The 12,358-nt window shown below is 34.9% G+C and overlaps 1 protein-coding gene across 1 annotated transcript; it reads left to right on the top strand.

Annotated features, from left to right (window-relative positions):
* Positions 1–2,979: 2,979 nt before the first annotated feature.
* On the top strand, positions 2,980–4,397 carry LOC134256238 (uncharacterized). Its single transcript, XM_062738898.1, has 6 exons — positions 2,980–3,248; positions 3,356–3,407; positions 3,535–3,742; positions 3,849–3,917; positions 4,051–4,132; positions 4,231–4,397. The coding sequence occupies exons 1-6, from the start codon at positions 3,160–3,162 to the stop codon at positions 4,289–4,291; spliced, it is 561 nt and encodes a 186-aa protein (XP_062594882.1). The 5' UTR covers positions 2,980–3,159; the 3' UTR covers positions 4,292–4,397.
* Positions 4,398–12,358: the final 7,961 nt, after the last annotated feature.

The raw sequence follows: 12,358 nt of genomic DNA on the forward strand, positions 1-12,358 counted from the left end.
GGAAGTCATTGTGACGTAGGCAACCCATTTTATACGATATATAAAAGTAATTTTTTTTATCTTATTAATTACAGCGTTACAACCAAAATTAATTTATTAGCAACTTGTTGTAACGTTATTTTTAAAAGGTGTATTCTACTTCTCCCAAGATCGTATGTGTGTGTGTATATCCTTACTCTGAGTTTCTGATCAAATTAAAGTATTTTAAAGTTCCTAAATTAACTTACCATTGATGCTTTTCAGTTACGATGATCTTAGCGTTCTCTTTTCCTTTTGTTAATATATGACTTCTTCTCCGCTGTTTACAGCTGTATAACTTGTCATCAATGCGACTGACGCTTTAATTTATATATCCAATGGCTATTCCATTATACCAAGGGGTTGTCAGGTCATTCCATTGATTGATGCAAAAAGGCATTGATTTTTTTTTTACCTTTCAACGCGTGCCTCAACAAACAGACTTTCAAGGGATTGTTGCGTTTTTTTTTTGTTTTTTTTTTTGGTTTAAACGGAATGAAAATGTTTAAATGAAAGGCCGGTCTCTCTTTCCGGCATCAATTGAAGTTTTATTCAGTATCACTATGGTTAAATTATGATCGCAGTTTCCCGGTAGATGTTTATTAACAAATGTACTCATGACTTCGAAATGTACCTCAGCGATTTTAATGTCAACCAAATATAAAAGCTCGCTTAAAAAAAAAGAAATTCAGATTAATAGCGATGTCAACTTGTCGAATTGATATTTAAAATTCATAAATACCCCCCCCCCCCCCTCATCCATCGAAAAAAATCTTACTTTGTACATCTTCTGTCTCATTCTTGGATTCTTCTTTGATGAATATTCATTCATTGTGTTTAGAATAAAAGAATTTGCAAAAATAGATATTCTGACGCAAAAAATCGAATTATTGGTCTTTTCTGTACTTTTAGCCTAAATTAGTATTTACTATAAAGCCACAGTACACCACATGAATAAACAATGATAAAGTTATACACCAAAAAAAATCGTAGAATTTTCATACACATCCATATGTGCGTGTTTGTAAAGGGAAGGGGGGGGGGGGGGGGAGGTAGTGACATATCAATCAGGATCGGATTATTTAATATGTTATTCTCATTTGATAGTATATAGTTTTATTCTTTTAAAGAACAGATTATTTATTGTAAAATGCAAACTCCCCTCTCATCAAAAACAAATGGTCGTCCCCATAGATTCTGAAGTCCAAAAGTAACAAACGAGATGTAAGATACTAAGAAATTTAATTTAAAATATTTCTAAATAGAACTGTATTAACAACTGAGATGCTTTATATAATCGTGCTGCGGATCTTTGAAATCTTACAAATAATCTATTTACTTACTGTATGCTATTATTTGGCATTGCACGTTTACGCCGCCATACAAGATTGGCCTGTCCGGATTTACCCGCATTGTGTCCGGATTTACCCCACTCTGCCAATACGTTTTATTTTGCTAATATTTGAATAAGACCTGGGGGAAAACAATCTAAAACATCAATTTATCGAGGATTATGCATGGAATTCACACATCGATTCAAAACTGGGTTACCCATCAATCAGTTTCGCGCTGCTACTCCCACCGAACAACGCTTATGTGAGTTTTGTCCGGAATTACCCGAATTTACCCTAATGAAGTAATTTTTTTTTTAAATAAGAAGAAATTAACGAAAATTAGCATCATCAAACTTCACACACAGGCAAGTGGATTTACATGATATATGCTATTTACGTTCAAATTAGTTTTCTCACCGATTTGGAACTTAAATATCTCCACGTTTCTATAGTTAGAGTGACTCAGTTTAAAATGACTTTTGTGTCTGATAGGCTATTCATTGGCTAGTCGGAAAAAAATCGGTTATTGATTTGTTTTAAATCTCGGATATCTGTGAAACGTGATTGATTTAAGTTGTGTTATATACAGGAACGTCCTACCTTTTTATAAAGTAACAAAACAAATAGAAAGATTTTTTAAAAATTTTATTTAGTCTAAACTTATCAAAACTACGCCATAATAATTATATGACTTTACATTGAATAAAAACGGAACACACTTTAAGAAATAAAAAAAATGTCAAACATTCAAATTATTCCACCGAATACACTACTTATATTGGCGGGTTTTCTTAAAAGTGAGATTTATTTACATCCGTTGGTAAGTTCATTTATAAAGTGTATGTAAATTTAAGGAAAAATACATGTTCTTTACAACCATGAGTTTCAATCAGGCCTAGCTAAAAGTCGAGCTTTTGCATTGTACATTTCATAATTTAATGTGCAAGACACGTCTTCTTAACACATGATATGTGATTTTCATTAGAAAACCATGGAATATTTGGATTAAAACGTGTTCTTTTTTGGAAAAATTCACTCATGCATTATTCCGCCAGAATGGCGTTGTCATGACGTCATAGTAACACATTTGTAAACAAAACGTTGAACACGGATTTTACATAAAATACACTCAATACCGTGTATTTGCATATGGATTTTTACTCCTTATGTTGAAATGGTTTGTTTGGATTATTTTTTTTCTCAAAAAAGGTAACTAGCTAATTGTAATTCCGACATCAAATTCAAGCCTTCACGTGTTTTTCTATGGAAGAGCAACATGTTATTAATAAAAACAATTTTGAATAAAACGTTTAAAAATTTGTTAAATATTGTTTTATGAGTTGTGTTTGATCAATATATGCCAAAGAATTAATAGTTATTGTAATACCTATACTGGAAACATCCCCAAATATGACTAGTAGGTTTCTTTGGTCCATCTGGGCAGTTGTTTAATGAAATTTTATTGACAAAAGCATGATGTTTGCTTTATCCACATATATTTTCAAAGAAATGATTAATTAATGATTCCAATTAAGGCAATCATATATGATGAATTTATAAAAACTAGACAATATTGACAAAACATTGCAGACTATGAAGCACAAAACCGAACCCCATCTTGTTTTTGACGTGAGTACAACGTTTTGGCGCTCTTCGCTCATTGGATAACTCACCTTGTGGGAACCAATCAGCACGAGCGAAATTGAGCCAATCAACAGCATGCATATTCCCGAAAAAGCATATAAGCACGAGAGCTCTAGGATTCAGCATCAGTTGCATTTAACGCATAGAGAGAGATAGACGCAAAATGAGAACCTCCAAGATCATCAGATCTGCCGCCATTCTCGGCACATTTCTGTCAACAACAGGCCGTGCCCTGCATCTAGACATAGTTAAGTAAGTAAATGAAAATATAATATTATATAATATTTGATAAATAGCGTCAAATTATTTGTTGCTTTACAATAGAGCGTCCTTAGCAACGCTATTTGTTTTGTTTACAGGTTGGGTAGTGATGTGTGGCAGTTCAGTAATGAGATGGGTGCCACGTTAGGGGTAAGTTGCTTACTGGAATTCGATGAAATTTTTTATCTACTCGGTGTTCTTTCGTTTTATTGTGTTTGTGTTCTAGCATTCATTCTCTATAAACTTTCTAACTCTCTCTTTCTTAACTTTCTCTTAGCGTGAGCTGCTGTCGCTTGGTGACAGTGTCTACAGCTTTACCACAACCACTTCTGCTGCTGCTCTGTCTTACTTCTCGGCAACAGATCTGCTCTTCTTTCTTGCCTTTCTGCTTTTTGTTGTTTCGTTTGTTGGCTGTGTTCAGTTTGTTCGTCAGTTCAACACTACAATGCAAGACCTCAGAAGAAAAATGGCAGATCTTGCAGAAGGTTAATTTTGTTGATTTTTTGTACTTTTTGTGCAATTACCATTTTACGATGTCTTCTCATATTTTATCCGAATATGTGCTTAACTTTTCTTTCATTACATTTTCAGAGAACGTGCAGATGAGGCTTATTTTAACAGCTCTTATGAACGATGCCGAGGAAGCCGAGAAACTATTAGGTAAGTATGACCCCCCCTCCAAGAAATTCATATACTAGTACATAAAAAATCTGACACTTATGATCATTAGCTCATAACAATGGATTAGATTTTACTTAGGTTTTATTATTATCACTTGTCTATTTCATTGTAGCTTTGAAATTGAGCACCCTACCCCAGGAACAGTATAGCCTGGGCAAGTGGCTGAATTTCCACACTGACATGTTCAGCATCAGGTACCATAAATAATTATTTTTCCCCAGTTTTTTCTGGTTTTAGTTGCAGATGTTTTAAAATAAAAACAAATTATTTACATTTTATAATTTGATTTCAGACTGAACAACATGGAAAGCCAAGCTCACAAAGCACCACAGAGCCGTAGATACAAAAGATGAAGTATTGAGCCATAGTGATCATGAACTCTGCATCAGCATTTTATTTTTAAATTACATTTAGCAGTTTTAAGATAATTATGTTACAATAAAGTGTTGTTACCTGAAATCTTTGCTTCTTTAGAATTTTTCCTAACACTGATTGTTGTGAGAGGTGTTGTTTCATTATGTATATAATTAGTAACATTAAGTTTCTTGAACATTCCAGAGTAGGTCAACATGTTCGGTCATTTGATCTAGAACATTCTTAAATTTTGTGTATGTCCAGATTGTTCCAGTAATATCATGTTTTAATAATTTCTAGAATATTCTAGATTTATGATACTGTATAAATACCCTGTCAATTCGATGCATATACAATAATTGTGAATACTTTGTCGTATAAGCACTATTGAGATATAACTGGGATATATTTTCATTGGGACATTGTGTGCAGCAACGGACACTCTGATGTATGTATTATTAGATTCTTGCTAAGTTTGTACTTTATGTTTCATATACTTATTATATATTACTGTAAATAAACTATTGTTAAGTTTAAATTGTGTTATTGATCTTTGCTGGCATTTCGGGTAATTCTGACCCATAACAGAATTGGGGGCTCGTCCGGGATAAAGAATTTCTTGCACTTTTGCAGTTTATTGTCAGAATTTTGTTTATTGAACCGTTAAATTTGATTATAAGCCAGCAGAAATCAACATGGTGTTTTCGGTCACAGACTTTCTTAGTTCACCAAGTGTTCAGGTTTTTGATACGTTAAAAAAGGATGACTTGATCGCATTAGGTTTGCATTTTGGGTTAGATGTTAAATCCTCTCAGAGAAAGCAAGACATTAGAATTAAGGTTGCAAACAAACTAGTAGAAGAAAACGTCTTTGAAAAATATGATCTTCTAGAATATACAATTAAATCAGAGTTAGGCTCTTACAAAATGGCAGAATATCAGTTTCAATTAGAGTTAGAGAAAATGCGATTAGAAAGAGAAAAATTAGAAAGAGAAGATCGAGAAAAAGAAAGAGAAGAGCGAGAAAGAGAAAGAGAAGAACGAGAGCGTGAACGAAAATTTGAATTAGACAAATTAGCAGCAGAAAGAGGAGAGCGTGCAATGAACTTTGAATTAGAGAAATTAAAATTACAGCACCAACCAGAACCGTCATTTGTCAAGAATGAATTTGACGCAGCAAAAAATATTAGATTAGTTCCAAAATTTCAAGAAAAATCTGTAGACAAGTATTTTCCCCAATTCGAAAAAGTCGCAGAAAATCTTAAATGGCCACAAAATGTTTGGTCAACAATGTTACAAAGTGTACTGGTTGGCAAAGCAGCTGAGGTATACTCTGCACTAGGGGTAGTTGAGAGTTCAGACTATGAGAAGGTCAAAGCAGCAATATTAAAAGCATATGAATTAGTACCTGAAGCATATAGACAAAAATTCAGAAAGTATAGGAAGTTTGATAACCAAACATTTGTTGAATTTTCACGAGAGAAAGAAGATTTATTCGATCATTGGTTTAGATCTAAGAAACTTGATAAAACTTTTGCTAATTTGCGCCAAGTCATCCTGGTAGAAGAGTTTAAGGAGTGTGTTCCTCAAGATTTGAAAACACATTTAGAAGATAAGAATGTGAAAACTCTTGAAGAGGCAGCAGTCATATCTGATACTTATGCTCTGTCTCATAAAAAGAATTTTGTATCGAGATCTCAGACTAGCAGTAATTCTACAAATTCAGACACATATAAAAAGAGTGGTTCAGGGTCTCAGTCTTTCACAAGTTCCCAGTCTCCATCCCAAGGTGGTTCTAAGTCCGGTCCAGGACGTTTTGAAGGATCTTCTGGAATAGGGTCGCTTCCTACTTGTAGTTATTGTAAGAAAAAAGGTCATCTGATCAGTGAATGCTTTAAACTTAAGAGAAAAAATGACTTTGATAAAACTCAACCACATGCTTGTGCGGCAGTTAGAGGAGATAGAGAAGCCTTAGTTTCGATTTGTTCTGACACTCCTGATGTCCAGGGTTCACAGTCCAGTTCTATTGATTCTATGGAGGATTATAAGCCCTTTATGTCTCAGGGATTTGTTTCACTCGGTGACTCTAGCGAAATAAAACCTGTCCAGATTTTGAGAGATACTGGTGCTGCACAGACGTTATTGTTAGAGGGCGTGCTTCCTTTGTCTGAGCAGACTTCTACTGGTGGGTCAGTTTTATTACAGGGTGTGGAGCTAGGCGTCATTGATGTTCCCCTACATAGAATTAGTTTGAAGTCAGATTTAGTTACTGGACCTGTTATCGTAGGTGTTCGACCTACTCTTCCTGTTCCAGGCATTTCTTTGTTGCTAGGCAACGATTTAGCTGGTGGAAAAGTTGTACCAGATCCTATAGTTTGTGAGAAAATCACTCCAGATGTCATGTGCGATGATGAAGATGATGACATTTATCCAGCCTGTGCTGTTACTAGAGCGATGGCCAGAAGACGAGAAATGGAGGCAGACCATACTCAAGCCGTTGACGAGACGAATTCCTCTGTTGATATTGATTTGAATGACACTTTCTTATCTGACCTTGATGGCACTCAAACAAGCATGGAACCACACAATATGAAGAAGCAAGAGAAGAAAGAACTTTTACCAAAATTTGGTGGTGAGGATGATGAGTTGCATCCACTAGTTAGCCAAGGCAAGGACATCCTCAGCCGAGAACGTTTACTCTCTGAACAACATAAAGACCCAGATATCATTCAACTTAGTAAGAGGGCACTTCCACCAGAAGAGGCTATTAAAGTTGGAGAATGCTTCTATATGAAAGATGGCATCCTTATGCGAAAATGGCGACCACCTGACGCTTCTCCAGATGAAGTGTGGCGTGTTGTTCACCAGATAGTGGTCCCAGCTGCTTATCATCGAGATGTCATGAGTTTAGCCCACGATACACCTATGGCTGGTCATTTAGGTATCAATAAGACTTATAATAGGATTTTGAGTCATTTTTATTGGCCTAAGCTAAGAAAGGATGTTTCGAAGTTTTGCAAGTCATGCCATGTCTGTCAGATGGTAGGTAAACCAAATCAGAAGATACCATCCGCCCCTCTCCAACCAATTCCAGCTTTTGAAGAACCGTTTAGTCGAGTGTTGGTGGATTGTGTAGGACCTTTGCCTAGGACTAGATCTGGAAACCAGTATTTACTTACCATTATGTGTACATCCACTCGATTTCCTGAAGCCATACCTCTTAGGAATATAAAGGCAAAGAGCATAGTTAAGGCCCTAACCAAGTTTTTCAGTTTTGTAGGAGCACCCAAGGCAATTCAGTCGGATCAAGGCTCAAATTTTATGTCGGGGTTGTTCCAGCAAGTCATGCATGAGTTGGGTATAAGGCAATATAGATCAACTGCTTATCATCCTGAGTCCCAGGGAGCGCTAGACCGTTTTCATCAAACCCTAAAAACAATGCTGAAGACCTATTGTTACCAGTATGAGAAAGACTGGGATGAAGGGGTTCATCTTGTACTATTTGCTGCACGAGAGGCAGTCCAGGAGTCTCTTGGGTTTAGTCCTTTTGAATTGGTGTTCGGTCATACAGTTAGAGGTCCTTTGAAATTGCTGAAGGAAAAGTGGCTGACTGAGACTAGTGATCTTAATCTTTTAGATTATGTGTCTGATTTCAAAGAAAAACTTTACAATGCTTGTAAATTAGGCTTTTTAATTAGCACAAGAAAATTTGAAGAGTTCTCAGTTGAAAATGAAAATGTGGTATGACAAAGATGCTAGAAATAGGGTGTTTAAGCCAGGTGATAAGGTTCTTGTATTTTTACCTATTCCTGGTCATCCTTTACAGGCCAGATTTTATGGCCCTTATGAAATTGAAAGCAAGATTAGTGATGTAAACTATGTAGTTAAGACACCAGGTCGACGTAAAGAGAAACGGGTTTGTCACATTAACATGTTAAAAGAGTATTTTGAAAGGTGTGACCGAAATTCTGTAAAACCAGTTTCCACTTTGGCCAATGCTAAGACTGTTCAAAATTGTATTGAAAGTGATACGAGTGTAGAAATGAATGAGAAAGATTGTAATCAGAGTGTCCGCTTGAAAAACTCAGAAATTTTGGCTGATTTTGATGCCAAACTTGGACATTTGAACATTCATCAAAAAGAACCTTGATGAATGAGTATCATCAAATCTTTTCGGATGTTCCAAAGAAAACTAATGCAGCTTGTCATGATGTCATAGTGAGTGACGTTCTGCCTATCAAACAACATCCGTACCGTCTGAATCCAATAAAATTGCAGTACCTAAGAAGGGAAGTGCAGTACATGTTGGACAATGACATTGTTGAACCTAGTAAAAGTGATTGGAGCTCACCATGTATTCTTGTACCAAAACAAGACGGTTCGTACCGATTATGTACAGACTTTAGAAAGGTGAATTCTGTTACCAAAACTGATTCATATCCAATACCTAGAATTGATGACTGTATTGACAGCATTGGAAACGCCAAATTTGTCAGTAAATTTGACCTGTTGAAAGGCTACTGGCAAGTGCCGTTAACAGAAAGAGCAAAAGAAATATCTGCTTTTGCTACACCAGATGGACTTTACCAGTATAAAGTAATGCCTTTTGGCATGAAAAACGCACCGGCTACATTCCAAAGGATGATTCACTCCCTTCTTCAAAACCTCGAGGGTTGCGAGGCCTACATTGATGATGTCATCATATACAGCAACACATGGGACGAACATATCCGAATCATGCGTGCTTTATTTGACATTTTAGCTAAAGCAAACTTAACTGTGAACCTTGAGAAGAGCGAATTTTGTCATGCTTATGTAGAGTATTTAGGTCATAAAGTAGGTCAAGGTTATGTTACACCCATAATGGCTAAAGTGGAAGCTATTGCAAAGTTCCCGATTCCTACAAACAAGAAAGAGTTAATGAGGTTTTTGGGCATGGCTGGGTTTTACAGAAAATTTTGTCCAAATTTTTCCTCAGTAGTTAGTCCCCACTTACAAATCTTTTGCAGAAGAGGGTTAAGTTTGAATGGACAAAGGACTGTGAAAAATCCTTTCATAAAATCAAATCTGTCCTTATGAGCAACCCAGTTCTGTCAACTCCAGATTTTTCTAAGCAATTTAAGCTTACTGTTGATGCTAGTGATGTTGGAATCGGGGCAGCTTTGTTTCAAGAACATAGTGATAATGTAGATAGAGTTGTTTCTTATTTTTCAAAGAAACTTACAAAATGTCAACAAAACTATTCCACCATTGAAAAGGAATGCCTTGCTTTGTTGTTAGCTTTACAGCATTTTGATGTTTATTTGAATGTTACTTTGCATCCAATTCTTGTATATACGGATCACAACCCCCTGACATTTTTGCATAAATTGTCAAACAAGAATCAAAGACTGACTAGATGGAGTTTGTTGTTACAAGAATACAACATAACAATTAAGCATATCAAAGGCAAAGACAATGTTATTGCAGACGCTTTGTCAAGAGTATCGTAAACATACTAGATTTTGTATTAATGTACAAAACTTTTATTTTAATAATATAAGTTTTCATTGACATTCAAACTTTTTTAAGGGGGGAGGTGTTGTGAGAGGTGTTGTTTCATTATGTATATAATTAGTAACATTAAGTTTCTTGAACATTCCAGAGTGGTCAACATGTTCGGTCATTTGATCTAGAACATTCTTAAATTTTGTGTATGTCCAGATTGTTCCAGTAATATCATGTTTTAATAATTTCTAGAATATTCTAGATTTATGATACTGTATAAATACCCTGTCAATTCGATGCATATACAATAATTGTGAATACTTTGTCGTATAAGCACTATTGAGATATAACTGGGATATATTTTCATTGGGACATTGTGTGCAGCAACGGACACTCTGATGTATGTATTATTAGATTCTTGCTAAGTTTGTACTTTATGTTTCATATACTTATTATATATTACTGTAAATAAATTATTGTTAAGTTTAAATTGTGTTATTGATCTTTGCTGGCATTTCGGGTAATTCTGACCCATAACATGATGAACTTCAGAGCTGGAGAGTAACTGATCAATTGCAAATGGATATGCATTTCAAGTAATCAATAACAAATACGTGCTTTTTTCATAAAACTCACAAGCAGAAAAAAAACATTAGATGCTGTAGAAATACTGCAATGTTTAAAATGAAAAGTTGTAGATTAAAAAATACTAGTATATGCGCTAATTCATTCAAAGAAACAAAAAAAGCAAGTTTTAATTAATATACATTTGTGGTATCTCTCTATTATATATACATACGGAGAACAAATATCTTCAAATCTGTATGAAGTTTGTCTGAGGTCAATACGTGACCTAATCACACGGCGCAATAATATCTATACTGGTACATAAATATAAAATGACTTGCTCTACTTGCCTTCGGCCTTCACAGGATTTGATCACGTGACCGACCCACTTCAATTCCCATTGAAGTTTATAAACTTGTTATTTATTTCTTAAATATAGCAACTTTAAAGTCAGTGTTAAATCTTTCTATATCTCTTAATTCAATTTCAAAGTGTGTACAAATAAGTGCAAAGTTTTAATACATTGTACTTGTTGAATTCAAAGGTAAAAAAATATATAAATACCAAAGAAAAGCTAGACCTTTACACAATAAATACATTTGAAGGATGAAAGTCCTATAGCAACATCCGTTCAAAAGTTGTGGCCAAGGTTAAATTTTGGCAAAATGTTTGCAAAAATGAATTAAACGCCAAGATCAAAAGAAGAAAAAAAAGTCAAATATGTTGGTACCAACCGCAAGGAATGCACAGAAATGTGAAATATGAAAGCTATAGTTCCAATCAATCAAAAGTTAAAGACAATTAAGGTGAAAGTATCCACGGCCAGACAGGATCTTAATAAAGAAAGATGCATACAAATTTCTCAAAATAGAGATACAAAATTTTTCAATAATACTTTCCCAATATAACTTGATAAAATAAGGTATATCGGGACATAATCTTTAGGTAAACTTGATTTTAAAAAAAAAAAACCTATAGCTATTTTAAACTGCCAATTTTCAATGAAATTGAAGAAAGTCAGGACTGTTATAAATATCAGATTCAATTCAGAAAAGGAAAATGTATTAATATTGCCTACAGTCTCTCAGAAAATGGATATTCGTATCTTCTTAAAATTGAATTCCATGTCTTCATAAGTTTATTATAAACTTTAAATTGACGTATAGGACTTTATTGTATAAAGCCAGTAATGTAAATATAGGATCTTTTCGGTTACCCGAGTCATGGTGATTTATAAATTTCAGGCAATCAGAAGTTGGACGGTTATTCGCTATTCGCTATTCGAATGGCGAACGGCAGGCTGTCTGCCGTTCGCTATTCAAATTACCGTAAATGTCCTAATAATTTTTTTTTCAAAAAACTTTAAAAACGCATTATAATCCGTGTTTAAGAAGAAAAGCAAAGACTTCACTTAAAGAAGAGGACTGAGGACCCCAAACCAATGCAGCTAGCCTGATCAAAATAATGAATATTTAGCTAGCCTGGTCAAAATTGGATAAAAAAAAGCTGTTAAATACAATACTGAGTATTTTTACATCTTCAAATTTTTACAGGGGAGGGGTATGGGAGGAACCCTTCCACTGTTAAAAGGAATTTATGTTACAAGACCGGGAACCCATTTAGCTAGCCCGGAGAAAATTGGAAAAAAACGTATAATTCTATTATATGTATTTCTGAATAAGAGTACATTGCCCTGGGGTCTGGCTAACATCGAAGATCCCATATTTAGAACTTCATATTTTTACAAGGGAGGGGTATGGGAGGGACCCTTTCACTGTCAAAGGGAATTTGTGTTACAAGACCGGGAACCCATTTAGCTAGCCCGAGGAAAATTTAAAAAAAAACCTTATAATTCTATTATATGTATTTCCTAATAAGGGTACATTGCCCGGGGGTCTGGTTAACATCGAAGATCCCATATTTAGACCTTCATATTTTTACAGGGGAGGGGTATTGGAGGGACCCTTTCACTGTTAAAAGGAATTTGTGTTACAAGACCGGGAACCCATTTAG

Source organism: Saccostrea cucullata, unplaced genomic scaffold, assembly GCF_032062105.1.
Source record: "Saccostrea cucullata isolate Sc308-1 unplaced genomic scaffold, CSIRO_AGI_Scuc_v1 ctg16619, whole genome shotgun sequence".
NCBI classification, from domain to species: Eukaryota; Metazoa; Mollusca; class Bivalvia; order Ostreida; family Ostreidae; genus Saccostrea; species Saccostrea cuccullata.

Excerpts from the sequence above, each read along its gene's own strand:
- LOC134256238 (XM_062738898.1), top strand. The coding sequence starts at position 3,160 with ATGAGAACCTCCAAGATCATCAGATCTGCCGCCATTCTCGGCACATTT. Across the intron at positions 3,249-3,355 it reads CTGCATCTAGACATAGTTAA|GTTGGGTAGTGATGTGTGGC; the intron begins GTAAGTAAATGA and ends TTTTGTTTACAG. Across the intron at positions 4,133-4,230 it reads ACTGACATGTTCAGCATCAG|ACTGAACAACATGGAAAGCC; the intron begins GTACCATAAATA and ends ATTTGATTTCAG.